This window comes from Antrostomus carolinensis, unplaced genomic scaffold, assembly GCF_000700745.2.
Source record: "Antrostomus carolinensis isolate BGI_N321 unplaced genomic scaffold, ASM70074v2 scaffold14322, whole genome shotgun sequence".
Classification (NCBI taxonomy): domain Eukaryota; kingdom Metazoa; phylum Chordata; class Aves; order Caprimulgiformes; family Caprimulgidae; genus Antrostomus; species Antrostomus carolinensis.
In genome coordinates this window covers 22,014-44,115 of record NW_010301745.1, presented here as the reverse complement: position 1 = coordinate 44,115, position 22,102 = coordinate 22,014, and the positions used below count along the sequence as shown (strand labels likewise).

Here is a 22,102-nt window from a genome sequence, read left to right as displayed (position 1 = left end):
AAATGCTTAGTACTCCATCTCCAGGAGCATTTAGTTAAATACATTTGGTATTATATAAAACTGTTTCTTGGCCAACTTCAGCTGCTACTTGAATATGGGTGCTTCTGCAAGGCCTTCACAGCAAATGAGGAGCACAGTCTTATCTTTCTCATCCGTAGCCCCTACCCCTCAGTGGAAGTTTTTTTGTTGAAGTGATTTGCTTGCTGTTGCTCAGGGCTCTGACAGTCAGGTAATACCTGCTCCTCCGTGGCAGCATTTACTGTCTTTATCAGACAGCTTTTTTTCTTGTGGAGGACTGAAGAACAGGTTGTACTTACTGCATAGCCAGGTTTTGTTGTCAGATGATGTGTGTCCAGTGCACTTAGTGAGGCTGCAGTCTTAACAGAAATGAAAAATAACTGGTTATGTCACTAAAATCTGTATAGTATCTGCATACAGTGCTGCCAAATTACTGTGAGGGTGCCAGAGCACTGGGCCAGGCTGCCCAGAGAGGGGGTGGAGTCTCCATCTCTGGAGATGTTCAAAACCCGCCTGGATGCTGTCCTGTGCAGCTTGCTCTGGGTGAACCTGCTTTGGCAGGAGGGTTGGACTAGATGATCTCCAGAGGTCCCTTCCAACCCCCACCATTCTGTGATTCTGTGAAACTGAGATTGTGCGACCAAGCTTAATTACATTATTTTCAACTACTGAATGCTTTACTTTGATACCTTCATTGTATTTTGTGTTTTACTTGTGTTTAATGTACACCCAGTGGAATAACCTACTTAACAAGCGGTCTGACGTGACGTGTATGAACTTCTCAGAAAGTCGACAGCTGGTGCTCACGTAGCGATTGTGCAGGTGCACACGATCCTGTTGAACACTGGGGTGAGATCCTTCATATCCAGGGAAAAATTACTCTATGCCTAAAATATTGTTAAAATAGGATAAGAAACCCTTTCTTGGTTTGTTGACAGCAGTAATTGATAAATAGTGGGTGTTACTGATAGGAGGAAATAGCGACAGATCCGAGTGAGTACAGAGTTTGCCTTGTTGGAGGAGGTGGGTGCTCTGTGGCATCAACATATTGTGAATTACTCTTTGACAGCTGTGTGACACATGTTAAAAATCTCTTGTTTTCAGCGTAATTGTTTTTGGGGTCAGTGTTGCTTATTATTTGGGTCAAGAAATAGACACTTCTGCAGCAGTATCATTTTTTAAAATGTCTCGGATATGAAACTACAGAGAAACAGATTTGCTGTGCATTAGCAAATTATTGTATAGCAAAAGCTTGTGCTTGGCCCAGAGTTTAAATTAAAGTGAAAACTATTTTGACTTCTGGTTTGTATTTTGTGTTGTTTTGTTTTTTTTTTTAAAAAAGAAGGCATTTTTGTTGTGTCCAAAACTCTTCTACATTTAAGCTCATTTATAATTTAATAGTTATACAGTCATTGTGTGTATGTTGCTTTATTCTCTAGTGAAATCCATGTGGTTTTCTTCACACTGTTTTTGTAAAGATAATTTTTTTAATCCCATTTCATTCTGTTTGTTATGAATAAACTTTGTCTTGTGTGTTGTAAATTTCCATAAAATTCACTGATAGAGTGATTGTGGTTTTTATTACCTGGCCACCGTCAGCTCTGGGCTCAAACACAGAAGTTCCTTCCTTAGAGCAGTGAGATGATTGCCTACTCCCTGTCTTTAGAGACTCATGCAAGAATTGCATTTTTCTTAATGGTATTGTGTCAATTATTGGTGAAACAGAGCTATTTAATCTTTGTTGAGAAGAAATCATATACTTTCATTAGGAGAGGAATTACTAGATATGAAAAACTTCAAGGATGGTATTTTGGGAGCTCAATTTTTTAAAATCTAAACAAAAAGATTTAATGTGGCACTTTCCTGAGGCTAGTATCTAACTGCAGAGACAAAATTTATTTCTGAAGTTTTTCATTGAAGTAGTTCCTGTGTGACATGGAGACTCTGAACTTAGTGGATAATGCTGTTATTCCCAGAGATTTCTGACTGCTAGATTAGGAAGCATTTATTGATTTGTGATTTATTTCTTCTTCAGGCTGCCTATCACAGAGAGTAGTGAAACTGAATTGGCTGAAAAATACAGACAAGCGAAGGCCCAAGAGCTAGATGTAGCTGGAAATTATCGGCTTGACTATAAACGAGGTAACAAAATATGTATATATTGGTTCTTATATATTTATGTATATATACAGGTTCCTTTATGTATATATATGTATATATATATTGGTTCCTGTTATAAACTCAGATGTACCTGTCCTTTTCTTCTCTGTGGTCTTTCCTCCTCTCTCCTCCCAAAAACAAAACTATGAAATCTTACTCTGTGTTTCTTGTTTGTTTAATACTGTATGTGCATTTGTTTGTTTTGTAGAAAGCATGATATTAAAAAGTAAACACCTTATTTTCTGCAAACCACAATGTATAATGCTGTTGCACAGACATATGTACATCTCTCTAGTTTATTGTATTGATAAATGTAGATATATGATTGAAATATATCTGCAAAGAAAAGATACCACTCACTGGATTAATGTCTTTCTGTATTTTATTTTCCCATTTTCTATTTGTGTTATTTCTCTATATACTTGATTGTTGCTTTGAACTGCCTTCAGAGAGAAATTTGATTGCACTTCTTTCCTAGGAGCTCTGGTAAAAGCAGTATGAGGCTGACTCACTTGTCAGACCAGCTCAGCCTCAAGCTCTTACTGTGCCTCTTAATTTTAAAATTTGTTAATATAGCTCATTTCCCAAGAAAAGGACATTTATGTGTTTTGTCCGTTCTGCGTGTCATTCTCTGAAATACTTTTTGTATCCCTTTACTGATAATAGCAAAATTTGAAAAATTGAGACATTTTCTAGAAAATACTGTCCTTCAATACTTCTGAAAATTATATGGCCCCTGGAACTCGGGTAGTGAGTGGTGAAGCCATTTGTTTGGTCTGTCATCAGCTGCGAGGCAGAAGGTTCAGCTGGTTTGTCCAGTGCATCTGACCATCTATCCTAACCACAAAACACTGTCTCTTGTTCACTTGCTACTGCATAAAATTTGTGGGAGAGGAAGAGGAGGTATTGAAAGGTGAAAATGGGGGAATAAAGGGACTGGAAGAAGCTTCAGGTGATGTTGTTCAGGAATGTGGTGTTCCATAGTTTTTCATGTGCTTTACTAGTGAAGGAAGGACAGCAACAAGTTGACTAAGCTAAGTTCCTTAGATGTTTCTTTAGAAGTATAGTGGTATAGTTTAATTCAAGTAAATAACATAAATCATTTAATGTCCTTCAGCTATTAAATCAGAATTTGGCCTAAAGTAGACTAGCAACTTAATTTAACAGCACTGGTGGCCTGCTTAATTTTGAATGGAACTGATGCTAGCAATGTTCCTCCTGTGAAAGAAGCCGAGTTATAATTTAGGCTTTTTAGGAAATATTTCTGCGTGGTTATCTTGGTACTTTATTTTATAAATACTTACTTTCTCTTGGTCTGCCCTAAGATGTTTGTCCTTGAACTGTATACCTTCTAATATTTATTCTTGCCTTCCAGTTGTAACTTGCTTAAACAGCATCTAGTTAGCAAACAACCTTAAAAAATTACTAAAACATTAGCACATACACTCTCTTATTATTAATCTGTTAGATGTTTACCTCTGTTCCTTTTTTCCTCCCTCTTCCTACTCTTTGTGTCGTGGTCTGGAGTCTGAGTTGTTTCAGGAGTTGTTCCACGTGGTGTTGATGCCTTCCTCCTCTGGTCAGCGATCTGCTCCCAGCTGTATGCGATCTAGTGGGGGACTCTCAGCAGACTGGGTAGTGATGGGACTGGAAGATTCCTATGGCATTCTGAGACCAGGCTGCCAAATCCCACCTAGACATAGAATAACACATAAACTTCAGAAAATCCTGGTTCTTATTGCTCTCGGCTTTGACTTATAGACAAATTCAGGAGTGTTATGTTAGGACGATATAATAAAGAGGCTGAGTGAGTGAGCATGAGATTAGTAATGTTAATTTTATGGATTATAAATGTGATGTTTGCTTGTGCCTTGGTGTTTTGTGAAGTTCTGTTGAGTTTAAATTTTGTTCTCTCTAATTTCTTTGAAAGAGCATATGCTTTTATACAGAGAGGACAAACAGAAATGCCTAATCTGCTTCTCTGTCAGGAAAACAGATCATCAGGGAACTGCACTGAGAGTTCTGGCTTCTACAGAACACAGTAGAAATGATACTACTGTGAAAAGGAAGTAGGAATGATTAAATAAAAGCAGAAAAAAATACTTTGTCACAACTGCTAGCCAAAACAAGTAGAGCATAAGCAGTTCTTCCCGGGCCCATCGGGCTATTTTCCCAGTTGGTACTGGCTATTTCAGAGTCAGACTTACAAAACCTGTGATTCAGTGAGGTCACAGGATGTTGTGCAGGGGGAAACCTTCCCGAGCTCCACGTATGGGACACTTGCCTACTTTAAGCATCCTATGGAAAACAGATTTTATTTATTTATTTTTCCCCTCCAAATCTGGGTGTTCTAAACTGTACTGTATGCACTAAGAGCTTTACTCTTAAGAAAGCTTCTGAAATCCTTAATAATTTTAATTTTTTTTTTAAGGATTCCTACATAGTTATTTTCATGTAGCTTTGTGGATGGCAGCTTTTTTTCCTCTTCTGTCTTCATTTTTTCATACCATTAAATGAATCTCTTCTGGGGATCTTCTAGGCCTCAGGTGAAGTAACTGCTTACAAAGAATCACAGAAACAGCAATTTAAACGTTTCTGATTAGGTTTCTGACATTAAATACTTGTAAGTTACAGAATTTCTTAAATGTTTTGTATTCAGAACAGATGCATGCCAGAAAAATTAATCATAGCTCAGATCTTTACTCCAAAACCTTTTGTATTCAAAATATGTGCATGTTGAAGAGAATTGCAGTGGAGAACAGAAGTCTCATGAGCAAAGACTAATTACTTGTGATATTTTCTTAGGAATTTTAATGTTACCAGGGGCCATCCTTCAGCAGTCAGCACTTCAAGACACAGGAAACTGTTAGCCTGTTTTCCCCAGTCAGGAATGATAATCACTTTGCCCAGGCTCTGCATTGAGCTTTTCGGGTTTCTGTCAGCAGCAGCTTCACGTACTTTGTGTTCTGACTGAAGGAGCATCAGTTACTGTGAAGTCCTTGTGCCTTGTGGCTGAGTATAGAAGCCTGGTTGTTTCCTGTGGCTTTCCTTTCCCATGAGCTTGCTTGCTAATTGTAATCACTTTGTGTGTTTGTGGCTCAGCAGAACAATGATCAGTGATGTAGTAAGCATCTCATTTGACTCACCTAACCAGTACTTTCAAGTATATATATTTTTTAATGAATCTCATTTTAATTTGCTTAGGTGCAGATACTAAGATCCAGCTGTACAATCCCTTCTCCCAGAGCTGGTGAATACAAAAATCTAGTCTTGTGTTAAAGGATCTCTTCAAATTCAGTTCAGGAAGGTATCGGAAAACTGCTCTTTCCATGGGCAGTAGACTGTTTTAGTCAGGGTAATAAACGTATCTCTACAGAACTTTAATAATAATTGAAAAGGAAGTGAGCAGGCACATTCATCTTAGACATAACTGAGTTTTCAATTTCTTTTTGCACCAAGTCTGAACAAAGAAATTAATGTAATTATTTATTCTGGACTGGCATTAATGCTTCTTATAGACAGAAATATTTTGCTTGTCATAGCACAGTGTGGTGGGCAGTTTCATGCTTCCTCAATGTAGTATTTTCAGGTTGGAAGTGTCCTGTGTTCTCTAAATGTCCGAATCCAAGGTGCATGTTTGAGCATAAGAAGCATCTCAGAAGGGTGTGCACCAGTTGGATTTGTTGTCCCAGTTTTAATAATGTTTTCCAGAAAGTATAAGCAATTGAAAAAGTGAAACTTTGTGCCTTTCTTGCTGGTAGGTCTGTTGTCCTGTTGCTCATTGAATCTGTAGATGCTTCTGTATTTGCAGAAGTGATCTATTTTTCTGAAGACCAGTTCTCATTTTGGGGTTTATTACATAAATAGATGTAAAAAAAACCCAACCCCAAACAACAAGAGTTGAAGATAATTACACTGTGTGGTACAGAGTCTGCAGCTGAATGATTGTTTAAATGAGTAGAATAACCTTGGAACTTACATAGGGGTGTGTATTGAAGTATTTCTATTCTGCCATGAGTCTTCATTATTCAGAACACCTTACACTTTAAAAACAAACACACTAACAGAAGTTTAAGGTCTTCTAAGATAGTTACCCAAGTTCCCAGTCCCAGTTTTGTTTTTTCACTAATGATCATACTGGATTTCAGAAAAAGTTAGTATCCTCAGTTTGTTAGGGTGAACCTTTTCAAGGCTGCTTGGGGTGCATCAGTGTTTATCTGAAGTTGCCAGTTTACTCTGAGGCCCAAGACTGTGCTGACTGCTCTAGACAGAAGTCTCCCCAGGCAAACTCAGTAGTGTTGCTTTCAGTTTAAGCACAGAGTACATGTCTTAAAGAAAAAATAAACAAAAAAACAAACCATAAGTTTTTAGTACTTGAAGCATCCACTAAATGGTTATGTGGCTGCTGGTTCTCAAACTCTGCATATTGATGGTGGCCAACATTGGATGACCATTTACTTTAGGTATAATTTTTTTCAAAATTCTGTGCTTAGGAGAAGGTAAGATATTTGTCATAGAATTGTCATATAAAAAGCAATATATAAAAAAGTTACATTTATCAATGAAAAAAGTGATATATACACAATGATTAAATGATCTGATTATTCAGCAAGTATGTGAATGCTGGTGGTTTATTTGTTTCTGGTTCATTCCTTTGTATTTTTAAAATAAATTCTTAATTGAATTTTAGGTTAATGATTTCTTATTAATACATTGGCCTTTCACTGAGTTAGAGAAGCTTGGAATATGAATCTGACCATTTAAATTTTTTTGTCCCTCCCTTCTTTTTCATAAGGATTAGTATAGAATTGATGCTGTCTTCTGTTGTATAATTTTAAGACGTTTTTCAATATTGTGGTTGGTACATGGAAAGCCTCATAGAGGTGGGAAGGTTATGTTGCTTTAGCAGGAGTATGCTGACACGAGGATCTTTTCCTCAGCAGCTTGAGATTTCTTCCAGCATTGGTCAAATCATGTAGAGCTACTGATGTCTCAGTAGTGACATGTTTGTGCCAGAGGGAAGCCAGTCAGCCTTTGTACTGTGTTCCTGTGACAGAATGCTATATATTAATTTTCCTGGGGAATATATTTAGAAACTTGGCCAAAAATATTTTAAAGAGGACAGTTAATATTTTCAAGGGATGCTGCTGTTAAATTCTGTTTCCTATGTGTTCAGTAGTGCTAACTAAATCACTGTGCAATCATTGCCTGTAACTGTTGCATTACCCAAACTGAGGTAACGAACCTTTCTTGTTGGGGAATGTGGCTTGAGGAGAACTCTGGTTTTAGTGCTTTATGAAACTGTCTTAATGAACTGTCCAGCTTTTGGGAGTTTCTTTTAATGTGAGAATAAGTCATTTTGTATTCCTTGACACTTGAAGACTCTCTGGGGGTTGGAGCACATCCAGGTATGATACAGAGACAGAAGAAGTTGTTCTGCCTGTTTCTGCCTCACTGCTGTGTGAGACTGTTCGTAACCTTTCCAGAGAAAGGAAGCTATAACTGTGCAGTTGGGTATTTAGGCTATAGCCTTTATTTTACAGTAAATACTGCCTTTGTAAAAAGAATACTAGATTTCTTTCCCACTAGTGTATGTATTTTGAAGAGAAATAATATGACATTAAAAACTTGTACTTCCCTTCTTTTTATCTGTGTGCAAATAAGTAAATTTCGCCATAGTACTTGGTGAAACCCGTTTGAAATAGAAAGCATTTCCACTTTTGATTTCAGTATAATAGGGTTTTTTAGCCAAATTGTTTAATTGTAACTTGCAAAATTGTTGCTTACCAAAGTCTTGTCCTGGTTTTCCCTTCTACACCTGCCTCCACACCTGCTCAGTCACACTTTTGTTTTTCACAAACTGACACCAGGCTGCTGAGCAGAAACTCATGGTGGCACTCAAAAGATTTTTGTTCTGTATTACCCACTGATAATGGTGACTAACTCCTGCCAAGAGACTGCAGAATGTAGCATCATGATACCTACCAAACTTGTTTTAATTGCCAAGTGGTAGAAATGTAGTAGTCTTCCTGTCAAATTACAGGTTGTTTTGTACTGTGGATCCAGTAGGCTTTAAGGGAGACAACATTTGGGTACATAATGCATATTTTCTCAGTATCGTCAAAGTTCTTGGGAACAGGGGTAGATTTTGGCAGTTGTAATGCAAACTGTGCAAAAATATTGGGTTTGTAATTAGGAGAAAACCATCTAGAATTGCAAAATTGTATACATCCTTGACACTGATGGTGGCTTACACGCAGGAGCAATGTATTTCAGAGCTGCTGCCAGTAAAACAATAGTTGCATAAAGGGAGAAAATGTCTTCAATCTACTAATATTAAAAAGGTATTAATTCTATTAATGCTCATAAGTATGTGATTCAAATTTGGTAGCATTTAGGTTTCCAAATACTGGAAACTATCAATACTGTGATCATATTCTCCTGCTGGTCTTTCCCTTTCTCTGTTGAAATAACTTACTCTTGGTTATCTTTATGCCTAGATACTTCATTGTCTCGGCGTGAATCAAGTGATTGTACTTCTATACCAGTAACTAACTACAAATGTGTGGATATGCCTATAGCCAAACACAGAGAAGAGGTAATTCCATTATACTTTAATTATGGAATAAAACTGAAAATCATGTTTTGTTTTGTTGGGTTTTTTGTTTGCTTGGGAGTTGTTTGTTTGTTTGTTTGTTTCAGAATGAAACTTCTGTTCCTGTTTTAAGCACTGTACAAAACCATTGTATAAAAATTCTTAGAGGAAGAAGCATTGCTGTTTTACTTTATAGGTATTCATGTAAAATATGTGAGCAAGTACATGCCTATGTTCTTTTCTGTGATCTGATGTGTTTTAGGAGTCTACCTACAGATGCGTAGAAGATGATAGAATATACAGCACGATATTTTACAGATATTTGATATGTGACCTATTGATATTTCAAATCTGTTTGAAATCTGATTTGAGCTGTTATTATGTAGACTTATGAGTTTTCTTGAAAAATTGTTTCAGATAATGTCTGTTATAAAAAGCAATTCAGTTGTGATTGTACAAGGAGCAACAGGCAGTGGTAAGAGCACACAGATTCCACAATATATTTTGGATTATTGCATTCAGCACTCTATCTACTGCAACATTGCTGTTACCCAGCCTCGGAAAATTGGTGCCAGCAGCATTGCCAGGTGGATTAGCGCGGAACGATCGTGGACACTAGGTGGAGTTGTAGGATACCAGGTACAAGAAAATTTCAAATTGTATTTAAAAATACATTAAGAAGTACTGTATTTTCTTTCTTGATTACTTTTAAGCATATGTAGCATACTGAAGAAATGTTAGAGAATCTGCTTTTAAAGTGGAGTTACAGGTTTCTAACTGTCTCCTGTTAAACATTCATAATTAAATGTTTAAGCTTTTTAAAGTTGAACCACTATAAATGCTAGTGAGACTCCAAAAAAATATTTAATTGTCTGCATTCTGATAATTGGACATATCTCTATTATTGATCACTGAAATTCTTGCAGGAGAACTATATTCTGTCATTATTCCTTTAAACTCCTTAATTAATATACTTGATTTGTTTGACTTTACTACATTTACCTGTCAGCTATGTCAAAAGTTTTGTTCATTTATGGGCTGATTGTTTTGTGAATGTCCTGTTGTTTCTTCTTAACATGTGAAAAACTTGAACTAGATTTTCCCTGTTAAATCTACCTCCTCCTTTTGTTTTGTCCAACTCAGCTTCAGACTCAGTTCTGTCCCTCTGTTTCATCTTTCCACAGATACTGGTGCTTTAAGCAGCTCTTTCAGTAACCACAATAAACTCCTGTGATGATTGTTTCATGGGTAGTTTGACAATAGCTGGGTCTGGACTAGCTTCTCTGGGTCCTAAGGCTAGTCGTGGCTTCAAACTGGTGTAGGCGGTGGGAGGATGTTCATAGAGTTGTCTGTTTCTGAAGTCCTTTGCTTTGAAGAATACATGTTGGTTTCTTCTTCCTGTCTTCTTCAATCCTTTTCTGATTGTTTCTTCCTGTCTTTCTTCCACTAGGGTCATATGTATACATGTTTGCTAACATGCATTTACAGCTTTCTTCTTCATTCATCTGCAGCTCCAGGTTACCTCCAAATGTGCTATGTACAGTGTCATTTATGTGTGTTAGATGCTTTTTCTTTGTTACCCATAAAACCAGTTTTGTCCAGTTCCAGATCTGAGGGGTTTTTATTTTTAACTGACTATTACAGAGTTTTTATAGCATGGGTTCTACATTGCCAAGCTTCTGCCTCATCTGTCACCCCACATCTGCTTTCTTCTGTGACACATCCTGTGTCTCCATTTCCCAAGGTCTCTGCTAATGTACCAGACCTCTATATCTCTACACTAAATTGCTCTCACAACTAGACCAAGTAAAGCAAAGGTGAAGGCAGATCAAGAAAAGTTCAAAGAGAGCAGGCCTGACAACCTTAGTCCTGAGGCCTTGCAAACTCAGTGGCTTATGGGCTGTTACTGCTAATAGCAATACCATCCTACAGGGCTATGCAGATACAGATACATCAACTTCATTTTCCTGTCAAAAGGATCTTTACTGTCATCCCTACTGAATGCTGTTCTTTAAGTATCAAATCTTAGTGGTTTCTTTTGATGTATCTACAAAAAATACTGTAGTAGGATTTTTTTTTTTTTTTAAACACAACTCTGAAGTTTAATTTTTCCCTGGGTAAATTGGAAGAGAAAGTAACAATAATCTTTATGCTCTATCTCTAAGTTTCAGTTCTGAGAGGTGAACACTCCAGACAATTCTGCAAAATATATTATCTCAGGTTTTAACTGAGCCAATATTAATAACCTCCAGTTATTATTTTATAGAAATACTGTGGGTTATGTATGTTGGGTTTTTTCAAAATAGTTTCTCCATAAAGTCTTTTATATGATTTGATACCTTGAATTAATTAGTAATAAAATTGCTAAATTGATTCATTAGGCAAATGAGTCGTAAAGACATAAAACGGAGGTGTGCTTCCAAACTCTCTTTTGGGACAGTGTATGTTGATGTGCCGTGCTTGTTCTACAAGCACTTGTGTGAGCTGAGCAAAAATGGAAGTAGAACAGTTGAGAGTAGACTGGTCAGCTCTAGGCTGTTGTAAAAGCTAAAAGTGAAAAGATGGTCATGGGTCTGCCTGCCTGGCTGGGTAGCACCTGAGATAGCTAAAGGTACAGAAGTATTCTAGAAATCAAAACTCGACTAACATAGGGTTGTAGAATTTGTCTCTCAGGAATAAGTTGCCTGGTCTTGATGATATCTTGTACCTCTTTCCTTTTCTCCTATCTAGTAAGCAAACTATATTTTGGCAAAATCTTATTCTTGCTCTCTATGTGAGTGGCAAGATCCATGTATGTACCTTTAAAAGCCTTTGAAGAATTCTTCTCAGGCTAGAGCCCCCAGCAAGGAATTTTGCTTCTTTATGTTATAGACTTCAGGGTTTGGGTTTTGTTTTTTTTTTTAATTTCTCCCAGATAAAATGTTTGTGGTTAACTGGTTATGAGCTTTAAGAACATATTTGTACAGAGGCTTTTACAAGTTTGAGTGAATAATTTTGATGGATTTATGCTGTATTTAATTTTGGAGTTCTTTCAGATGCAAGTTCCTGTAGATACGTTAAATATCTATTCCCATCTATATTATTTTTCTCACCGTGTTAGGTAAGCTTAGAGAAGATTTCCACAAAGGAGACAAGGTTGCTGTACATGACAACTGGAGTTCTTCTTCAGAAAGTAGTTTGTGCCAAAAGCCTAAATGAATTCACGCACATTTTCATTGATGAAGTAAGTTGGTATTTCATATTAAGAAAACCTTCTTCTCTTTTGTCTCTCTTCCCATGGTAGAGAAAGAAAAGTGCAGACATCTATTTGTAAAGATACTTTATATAAGTGATGTAGGCTAATGCTGCTTGAAATAGGCTTGTCTCAGCGATCCTTTGAACAACGAAGTTTAGAACTGAGGGTGTGGGGAGGATTTTGAGGATTGCTTAGCTTTTGATACGAGTGCCTTGAAGTGTTTTCTGAAATCCACTGTGTGCATTTCAAGAACGTATCTGACTAGGCCTATTAGGAGGTGGCACTTACACTTGGCTATTACTGTCCTTAGAAAGAGTCTTTGCTCTTCAGGGATGTCCTGAAAAATAAAATAGCCCTCTGAAAGTTTTCTGTCTTCTGTCCGGGCTTACAGTCCACTCATGTGGGTTCATTATTATTGCTGTCACTTCACTAAAAATCTAAAGAAACTATACTTGTAAGGTTTTTTGTAATTTGTATGTTTTTACATTTTTATGCTCATTTTCTGTGATGGGCAGTATATGACTGTTAAACATAGCAAAATATGAAATTGTGGTTTTTTGTGTAAATCACATGTAAGATGTAGGACTTAAATCCTGGGATGTGGTGACACAGAAGAGGACTTACAATTCTTTTTTTTTTTTTTTTTTTTAAGTTTTATACTGGTTTTTCATTTTTATTCTGTTACAGTATTGTAGCTGAGAGTAACTTTGATTCTTGGGTATTTGAGGAGCAGGGAGACAGTATTTGATGTACCATTAGACTATTACAATAATAATGAATGAAGGCTGTCATGGCTGCACTTGAAATGGCACATGGAAAACCTGGCAAGGATTAAGCAAATAGTTACACTTCTGTATGAAGAAATTTTAGGACTTCATTCAAACAGACAAAAGAACAAAGAAACCCCAAAACAATAGAAGATGCATATGTAGAGAAGTGTTAGACTGTTCCTTTAGTTTTAAAAATTATTAATTAGATACAAAAATTAATCAGTGAAATTTTCTGACCCCTTGTGCAGGAGAACAGACTTATGCAGAGATTTTTCAAACCTTGTTTGTTTGGGTGCTGTAGTTTGAACTGATGGTACCAGCTTGTACCATTTCCTTCAGCAGCTCCTAGCTTTCAAGACTATGTGTTTTTTGCTTCCCCAGATGAAATCCTAGTCCCTCCTGTTCCCCATATGCCACTTTTTTCCTCACATCTACCTCACAGATTGTGATCTTGATGCAAATAATAACCATTTTAACAACTGTGTGTTCTCCACTGCATCCTTAATTGCAGGTCATCATGACTTCTCACAGCAAGACCTTGCTGTCAGCCTGAAAACAGCATTAGCTAAATCGTTTTCATAGTGGGGCAGTACTGAATATAAGTATGTCTTTATATTATGTTAGAATATGCTAATTACCTTACAAGGGATGAATGTTGAACTTTGAAGGTTGAACTCTGGAAAAAGCTGCTGCACTCAATATATTTAAACTGTAATTCAAGAAGGGGATATGATCATCATTGGTAGTGTTGAGAAGTATTATTGAACTGCAGTGAGCAGTCAGAAAAGTCAGATGCCAGGATATATAAAGAATTTGGTAGAAAATAGTGTTTTAGAAAGCAGTTTTGTATTTTGATCATAGCTAGAAGCTATTGGGAACAAGTGACACCTATTCAATTTGCTTAGCTTTTAGATAAGCCAACATAGTCCCTGCCTGGATTATTTGTCATTGTACCAGTACAATTGACTTACACGACTTCAGTGTCACTTCAGCTGTTGTTGTCAGCTCTAGTAGAACTGGTGGCTAGAGCTCACAACTGGTTTTCTAGTAATTATTCTACAATTTTCATGACTTAATAGTGGCATATAATTTTCACAAAAGGTGCTCTAGTTATCTGAACAGCTGTGTTGAGATTTTAACATGCATAGTCTTAAAAGATGTGTGTTCTTCTATGAAAATGTATTGTTGTTCCAAGTTACAAAAACAAAACATGAAATTGAGTAGTGAAGGAAGAGATTGTCAAAAAGAAGAGCATGAATTAATGAAAATTAAAATGTGGGTAATATCTTCCAGGTCCATGAGCGTACAGTAGAAATGGATTTCTTGCTTTTGGTGATCCGTAAACTGTTGTGTACAAACTCACAGTCTGTCAAGGTAGGTACAAAGTATATTCTACTTTTTCTTGCACTAATAAATTTATACATGTTTTTGATCTATGGTAAGTTTTAAAGAACTTACCATAAATGTGTCATTATATTTTACTAAAGTATTATTTAGATTGCCTCTCTTCATAAGCAAGCATGCTAAAGGGCATTCTTTTCCTGGCTGCTGTAATGTGTTCTGAGAGACTTTTTTTTCCTCATGTTAAAATGCATTAGTTTCTAAAGTGTGCTTAAGGCTAAAAAATGCAGGATGGATATTTGACTAGAGTTACGTATTCGTTATTGAGGGCAGTGCTTATCCTTGGTTAAATATGGTAGTGTTAACTCTTGGAAGTACTGAGCTTTTTTAAAATGGGACAGCATATTTGGAAAAATAGCAAAAAACCAGAAATGCTGTATTGTAATTTCCAGGCAGAATTGGTAGTAAAACATGGCTCAGATTTTTCTCTGCATGTTAGGAAATTGTGCTTTGTACTAAAGCAAAGTTTGCAGAGATTTATCATGACATATTTAGTGTTTGTGGTCTCAAAGTAGTGAACTCTTGAATTGTCAGGCCAAACAGTGCAATTTCCAGTAGTGACTAGTAAGAGCTACTTGGGTAGGAATGTAAGAACACCATAAAGACAGTCTTATTTCCAGGTTCTAGCAAATTGCCATTCAGGGACATCTGAAGTGAGAAGTTGTTACTGTGCATATTTTTGGTATAATTTAGTGGGGCTCCAGATATATCCATGCTGCATGAGTGTTTTTAGACCACTCGATCTTGAAGAAATATCTGCTTTGATTACCCTCTATTCCAGTGTGTTCCTCTGCCATGTTGGCGATACATCCTTGTTGAATTTCTGCTTTGGGAGTTGATCAAACTCTTGGTTTAGTAACGTGATCCTGCAGACGCTCTATTAGGAACCTCTGGTGCTAACGCTTGGCTACCAGACAATCGTTTGTTCTCTTTCCCCCACTCCCAGGGGATAGGGGAGAGAATTGGGGGGCCAGGGTATGGAGACTTGTAGGTTGAAATAAGAACAATTTAATAATTGAAATAAAAGAAATAAAAGAAAACTTAAAATAATACTAATATTAAAATAATAATAATAGTAATAAAATATGCAAATGAGTGATACTCAGTGCAATTTCTCACTTCGACAATCCCGAACTGAAACCACAGTCCCAGAAGAGCGAGAGCCCGAACGAAAGTCAGGGAGAGCCAAAAGAGGAAGAGACCCTCACTAATATAGTGGACATGACGTGATATAATATGGAATATCCCATTGGCATATCTAAATGCCAATTTAGCTTATTAATTTAAATATTCCTTGCCCTGCCCCAGATCTTGCACTTGTAGACTAACAGAACACAAAGTCCTTCACTTCCAGCGACAAAAATGCAGACGCTGGTGTGTTATCAGTGTTTCTCTCATAATAAATCCCAGGTTGAAAGCAAAACACAGCACTATTCTAGCTACTAAAATGAAACCCAGCTCTGCCTCAGCTAAGAACCAGGACAGAATTTATGGTATTCCTTCCAGTTGGGAAGGACTCCATGCAGATTACAGTGCAAATTACCAAGCTTGTCTAGAAGAAGAAGTAATTTAATATTCCTTGCCTGTAACTGTGGTTAGGATAATTTAGATTGGACTTTGTTTCAGTAGCCTTCAGGCAAGGTTGCATCTAGCCTATTTTCCTAGCATAGGAGAGCCACTATCTATTGAGCCATGAGACAGTTCATACTGTAGTGGGACAAGTTGCATATAGTATTTGCAGAATTATATCTTTTTAGGTTTCTCCTCCTTTCAGGATCATGTTAAAGGACTTAATGATTTAGCCCGCCCTCTCCATGTATTCCTTGTGCATTTACAGGTGCTCTGGAGCTGAGCACGGTAGTACGATGCGCCCTTCATTAGTTTGCCTGCCTGTCACTTCATAAGGGGAATGCTCTTGTATTTCACTGCATTTTTGTTTTGGGTGTTGATGTCTTTATTTCATTCTATTTTTGAATTCATGCAAGGTGTCAGGGAAGCAAAAGAGGGGTGACTGTGTCCCAGTTTGCAAGTACTGCTTGGAGTGGCCCAGGAGACTGAAGATAAAGAAGCTGAACACAGTTCATTGTAACTCCTTGGCTCTTCATCTCTTTTCAGGTTGAAGCTGTCTAGTTTATTCCAGCTGGCTGTGCTGAGCAGTGGGAGCACATTCCACATAGAGGGGTTAGAGGGTAAATAGCCATAGGCAAATTCTGAATTTCATAATAGTTGAAAGAAGGGGTGTCATCAGAATTATTGGAGATACCAGCATAACATGGCATGGCATTTTACGGTAAAATAATGTTTTACATGTGCTGTGCAATTTTTTAACAGGTAATATTGATGTCTGCTTCCATCAACTGTAAAGAATTTGCTGATTACTTTGCATTTCCAGTTCATAACAGTCTGCATCCAGCCTATGTATTTAAAGTGGAAGGCAAACCTCATGCCATCGAAGAATATTATCTTGATGATTTGAAGCACACTGTTCCTTTCAAGGTATTGCGAATGTAACTATTTCTTTGGACATAGTAAGAAAGAAATTGGAATAGTCAACTGAAAGCTGTGTAATAAAACTAGAAATAACCAATTTTACATTACAGTTCTAGATAAGAATTAATAAATGATGATAAAACAGGAGTCTCCTTAACAGCAACCTAGTTTTTCTTTCGTGTAACAGAAATGGAATGTAAAGGGCTGAAAATTTTAAGTAGTATGTGGCATTTTGTTTGGTAATTTGTATCCAGTGTGAACAATGTAAAAGTCTGTGCAGAAAGTAACATCTGAGGATTTATAGATCTCTGTGAATACAGCTGACAAACTCGGGGAATATTTCCTGGGCTGGTTCATGTTGCTGTTGTGTATCAAAGGTGGAAGGAGCTAGAAAATAGTGTCATCAGAAAAGAAGCATTTATGATTAAAAGTTTGATGTTATCGAGTTGGCTTTTCTGTCAGCTGATGCTCACGTGCTTCCTATTTTTCCTCCCTTTTTTTTTTTTAATAGTCTCAGAGCTGTTGTGTAGTAGTTTAGAACATATTTCTGTTGTAGCCATGTAGGCCACTGTGGCAAATACCTAATTTTGAGTAATGAAAATATGTTAGAATAATAGGTATTCACCAAACCCTTGGTGGCCACTTAGCAGCCTGTATGGCTACGCTGGAGAATTGCTGCAGTGATGCCTGAGGAGGGTGGTAACGACTGAAGATTAATTTGCTGTGTCAATGTTTAGTTTATAAACTGCACAGTATATTTGTTTGTAGAGCTCCTGGATGCTATTGCATAGCACATATCTGCATAGACAACAGATAATGAAGCCATGAATGTAAGTTTTAATTAAGCTGGTATCTGTGGTTTTATAATAGGAGTTTGTTTTACAGTTGAAAAACAGCTGTGTAGGAATTCACATGAGTGTTTGAATTCTTTTAGTATTATGGTCCGAGGCAAAATAAATAGGTTAAAGGAAAGTAGAGCAAATACACTTAGGTTTTAATAGTGACAACCACTCTAAAATAACTGGGGCATGAGAGTAATTATTAGTCAGTTTTGCTAATTGAGACTACTGTTATAATGTTAATACAATGGAGAGAACAGAGGATGCAGTTAAAAAGTAGCAGTTTGTGAACATTCTATTATTATTTAACTTTCATCCCTCAATTCTGCAGAAACTAAATTGGAGAAATAAAATAAAAAGGTAGTTTATGGGAAACCCAGAAGAAAATATTTGCTTATGCTGTACACAGCTCAGGCATTGGTTATGCCTCAAAACAGGCAAGCTAAAATAAAAAGCTGTCAACTGTTGAAGTTTAATGTGGCCAAAAAAATAAACTAAATGCTTATAGCAGTTGGCCCATCAGTTTTACACATTAGTATGGCAGCTCAGATAGATAGTATGAAGAAGATTATGTAATACATTATTATTGTAAAAGATTTTTGATGCTAGATGACAACAAAAATGTAACCAGGAAATTAAGTAAGTTTACTTCAGTCAAGTTGCATTTGTCATAGCTGCACTTTGAACTGAATGTCAGCTGCCACACTTTTCATCTCAAAGATCACGGACAAAAGGAACTGCTTTCAGTGCTTATGCTTTTCTATATTTTTTTAATTTTCTCTGTGTATATGAGCATTTAGCTTTGATTTCTTTTTTTCAAGTTTTTGTCTGTTTCTTTATGTTGTGTTGTCCTTGCTTTTTTTCAGCAGGAGGAGAGGAGTATGATTGTCCCAGAAGTTATCTGTACCTTAGGGCAACAACAGAAGCACATAAGTGCTCTTGATGTTCTTCTCTTTTTTTTTTTTTTTTTTTAATGTGTATGAAAAAATAAGAAGAAATTGAATTAGAAAGCTCTTTTCTTATGGTGCTGTGTGTGGAGACTGAATAGTAGTTTTATTTTAAAAATACTTAAAAACATGGAAAGTCTAAGTTGGAGATTTATGTAACATCCTAGTAAAAATTAAAGCAGAGCCTGAATGTTAAGGCAATAAATGAGTTAACACTGCCAGATGGAAGCCAGGACACATCTTTCATTGTGCTAAAATCAGAATTGGTTAGATAATCGCCTGAGGTACAGGCTTCAGGCTTTAGTTCTTAGTATTTTATTTTTGCCTATAAAAGCCTATAAAATTCACATTAAAGAATACACAAGTTAAAAGCAAAAACAATCTTTGCTTTTTAGATAAACAGAATTTTTCCTTTCCATTTCAAAATTAATAACTATAAAATCAGATTGCATAAATCATAACTCATTCCTTAAAGCATCTTGATTGAAATCAGTTTGGTCCTTTCTAACTGTCTTGTTTGCTGTGAGGTATGAACCTTTCTCCCTTTTCAAAAAATCTTAAAATAATTGGATGTTACTGTATAAATGTAGACTTCTTTTATGAATACTGCAGAGCTCTTGGCTTTAGTATGTCACTCATTTCTGTAGGTGATAATGTTTTAAAACTATGCTCGAAAATAAAAATTGTCTTTGAGCAGTTCTGACTTGGATAATTTGGGAATTCACTCATATCAGTTGTGATTTGGAAGATAAATAGAAATGCCAGTCATTATTTTTTCTTCTGTATTCCTGTTTGCAGTAAACACCTTGCTGTGGCTAGATAGACATCTAGCTGAATCAAAGATAAAGGTTTCCACTTGAATGGCTTCATTTGTAGGAAAGAATAAAAATAAGGGGGAAGGAAGGGAGAAACACTCTTCAGTGCAGCACTGATGTACCCTTGGCAAAATATTGGGTTGTTTATAGGTGCTACTGTTTAATTTTTGAGTGTAGATTTATAAAAAGTAGTTTCTTTTTCTTTTGCCATAGTGGCCTTTGTAAGCACGTTATTCTGGATATTTAACTGGATCATTATTTTGTCATGTCATCACCCTCTCAGCCCCAAGGAATCAGTGGAAGACAGATTCTGATGAAAAATGTGTCTGATGAAGGCTGTATCTGTAGGCAGATTTAAAGCTAGTTGTGTAAATGCTTACCTGTCACTGTAGTATAGTATTGGGGATATCAAATGCAGATGAATTGTATCGTTAATTCTGTAGGCAGATTTTAAAAATGTAAGTAACTAGAGTGTCTAGATACTACTCTTTGTCAGTAAATCTGTGAAATCCCATGCCTCTACTTCTTACCTACGGCAAAAAATAGCGTCCCATTTTTGGCTTGTGAATGTAAAAACTCCTCCATATCCCTGGAACTCAAGTCAGAGTCCAGATGAAAGGTAGAGAACTGCTGTCAAAAGCTATTCAAATTATGTTGTATTATTTCAGTCAGCTCTGACGGGGCTTTTGGATTTGCTGCTTGTCATATCATTACCTTTTATTAGGAGTGATGTGGCAGCCTTGTCATGTTAAAGAATACTAAAGGTATAATCAGTAACAAAATTGAAAAGCCAAATTTCACAGTTACTTAAGCAGGGATAATCAAAAAACAAAAATCTTCTGTTTGAGCAGCCCAGAAAAGATAAATTCCTTAGATGATCACATATATTGTGGAAAAAAAAGTACTAGTTCTCAAGACTGCTGGAATGTTGTCTGTGGTTTCTCATTAACTAATCGAGCTTCATTGGAAAAACATTTCTACAGTGGGTTTAAAATGCACTTAAGCTCTGGGACTGAGTTGTACACCTGAAAAGTCTACCTGGCTAGTTGATACAAGGGGGTTGGAGAAGTGGAAAGAGTACCGTCAGGTTCTTACAGATGGCTTTTTTTGATCCTCAATCCTTTACCAGAAGAAAGTAGAATGATTTTCTCAGGGTTTTCAGAAAGGAGTCTTTTCTGCAGACACCAAGGCAACCTGGGGTTGACATGATGTAGCGTTAGAGGTTGGGTATTCTGGTAAGGGTTGGAGAGGTGAGGAATGAGGTTGCAGTGGGAAAAGCTGATCTGAATCAGTGTTGCCAAATTGCTTCTAGCAGCAGTGCTTTTGTAAATTTGTCATGAACTCCTTTCAGAAGGGGAAACTGGTAGAGAAATAACTAACTTAATTTTAGTAGTTTAAGTACTTCTGGTTTTTGCAGTTTTAGCTTTCTGAAACATCTCTACTAGGTCAAGTGTGTACAGTTACAGGCAAGATTTTGGATTGGGTTAAGACCTTGAACTTGTATATGCAGTCCCAGTGCTGGAGCTGGGCAAGAGGCAAATGAAGGGATGCTTCTTCTTCCTCTGCCTTTCCTCCCAAGAACACCATGAGACACTGACAGGTTAGAGCCAAAGAGACAAAACTGTTGGGTTTGGTTTCTTTTGTTTAGTTTGTGGTTTGGGTTTTATTTTTTTAGGTTTTGTAGATTTTAAAAAAGCTCTTCTCACATTCTTATTTACTTTTGGCTGCATTGATAGGTAGCAGTAATACCTCTTACCGGCTTTCATTTTGCTTTGTTAAATAAGTTAAGTCTTTAGTATTCTTGTTTTACAAGAAAGTCTCTTCATTTTTCTGGTCATTGAAGTGGTCATAATTAGCTCCTGTTCAAGTTTTGACTGATCACCTTAAAACCTGGTAAGAATTCCAGATGTATTGTCAGTCCCCATCAGTTTCCCCAGCACCACAAACTGGGTACCTGTTGGCTTCAAGAGTTCTTTCACTTCAAAGGCTGCCAGGTATGCTGGCTGAAAACTTTGACAAGACTTGAGTCACTTCGAAGTGAGGGGCAGTTCTGTCCAGTGTCACTAACACATTGCAGCCTGAGAATGACCATAGTTCTTTGACAGGGTATGACCTAAAACACAAGAGCTATTAAATGCAAAGACAATTTAAATGAGAAGGAGGTATATGATTTATTTGGCAATCACGTAGAGACTTGTGTTACAGCACCTGTGAGAAGGATTGTGCCTGCCTGGTACAAATTCCTCGCCTTCTTGTCATCCTGTTCCCAGGGTTGTGGTTAGTTTTACATGCTTAACACTTCTAGATAAGGAGTATGTCCTGCAAATGTTAGGGAATGGAGTGTGGGCTAGTGCTTAGCTTAAGCAGGTAAATAAGTACGTGCATTCTAATACTATTAGCATTAGAATGGTAGGATGCTTGGAGGAAAATGTCTGTTTAGAAGGTAATGACTGCTCCAGATTAAGTTACTTCTTTGTACAGCTTCTGTGCTGGATCAGTGTTAATGGGAAAGTGCTTGAGAAATTGACACAGTACATGGTTTCCAGTCTTTTAGCCTGTTACACTGTGCTAACCTCAATACTTTCTTCTCCACACAGCTTCCTCCTCAAACAATTGAGGAACCTGTCATAGAAAGGGAAATGTATGAAGTAGCAGTGTCTTTGATTCAGTCATTTGATGAGCTGGAGATGAAGAGCAATGGGTAAGATACAGTTCAAGACATAGAATCAGTGGTTCTTTGGGGAGATGAGATGCTAATTAAGGAACAGCAGCAGCCCATGTATTAGAGTTCTTAGTGGTAGCTTAATTTTCTGTTCATCCTTGCTTTTATTT

General features: G+C 36.9%; 1 protein-coding gene across 1 annotated transcript in view; it reads left to right on the top strand.

Moving 5' to 3' along the window:
- Positions 1-739: 739 nt before the first annotated feature.
- The window catches only part of TDRD9 (tudor domain containing 9), a gene marked incomplete at its 3' end in the record, with an annotated part of 41,885 nt that continues 20,522 nt past the window's right edge, over positions 740-22,102 (top strand). Inside the window, 8 exon segments of the mRNA XM_029083924.1 lie at positions 740-825; positions 2,054-2,172; positions 8,679-8,776; positions 9,191-9,412; positions 11,874-11,996; positions 14,072-14,152; positions 16,511-16,675; positions 21,868-21,999. Of these exon segments, the coding sequence (XP_028939757.1) occupies positions 740-825; positions 2,054-2,172; positions 8,679-8,776; positions 9,191-9,412; positions 11,874-11,996; positions 14,072-14,152; positions 16,511-16,675; positions 21,868-21,999 (1,026 nt within the window).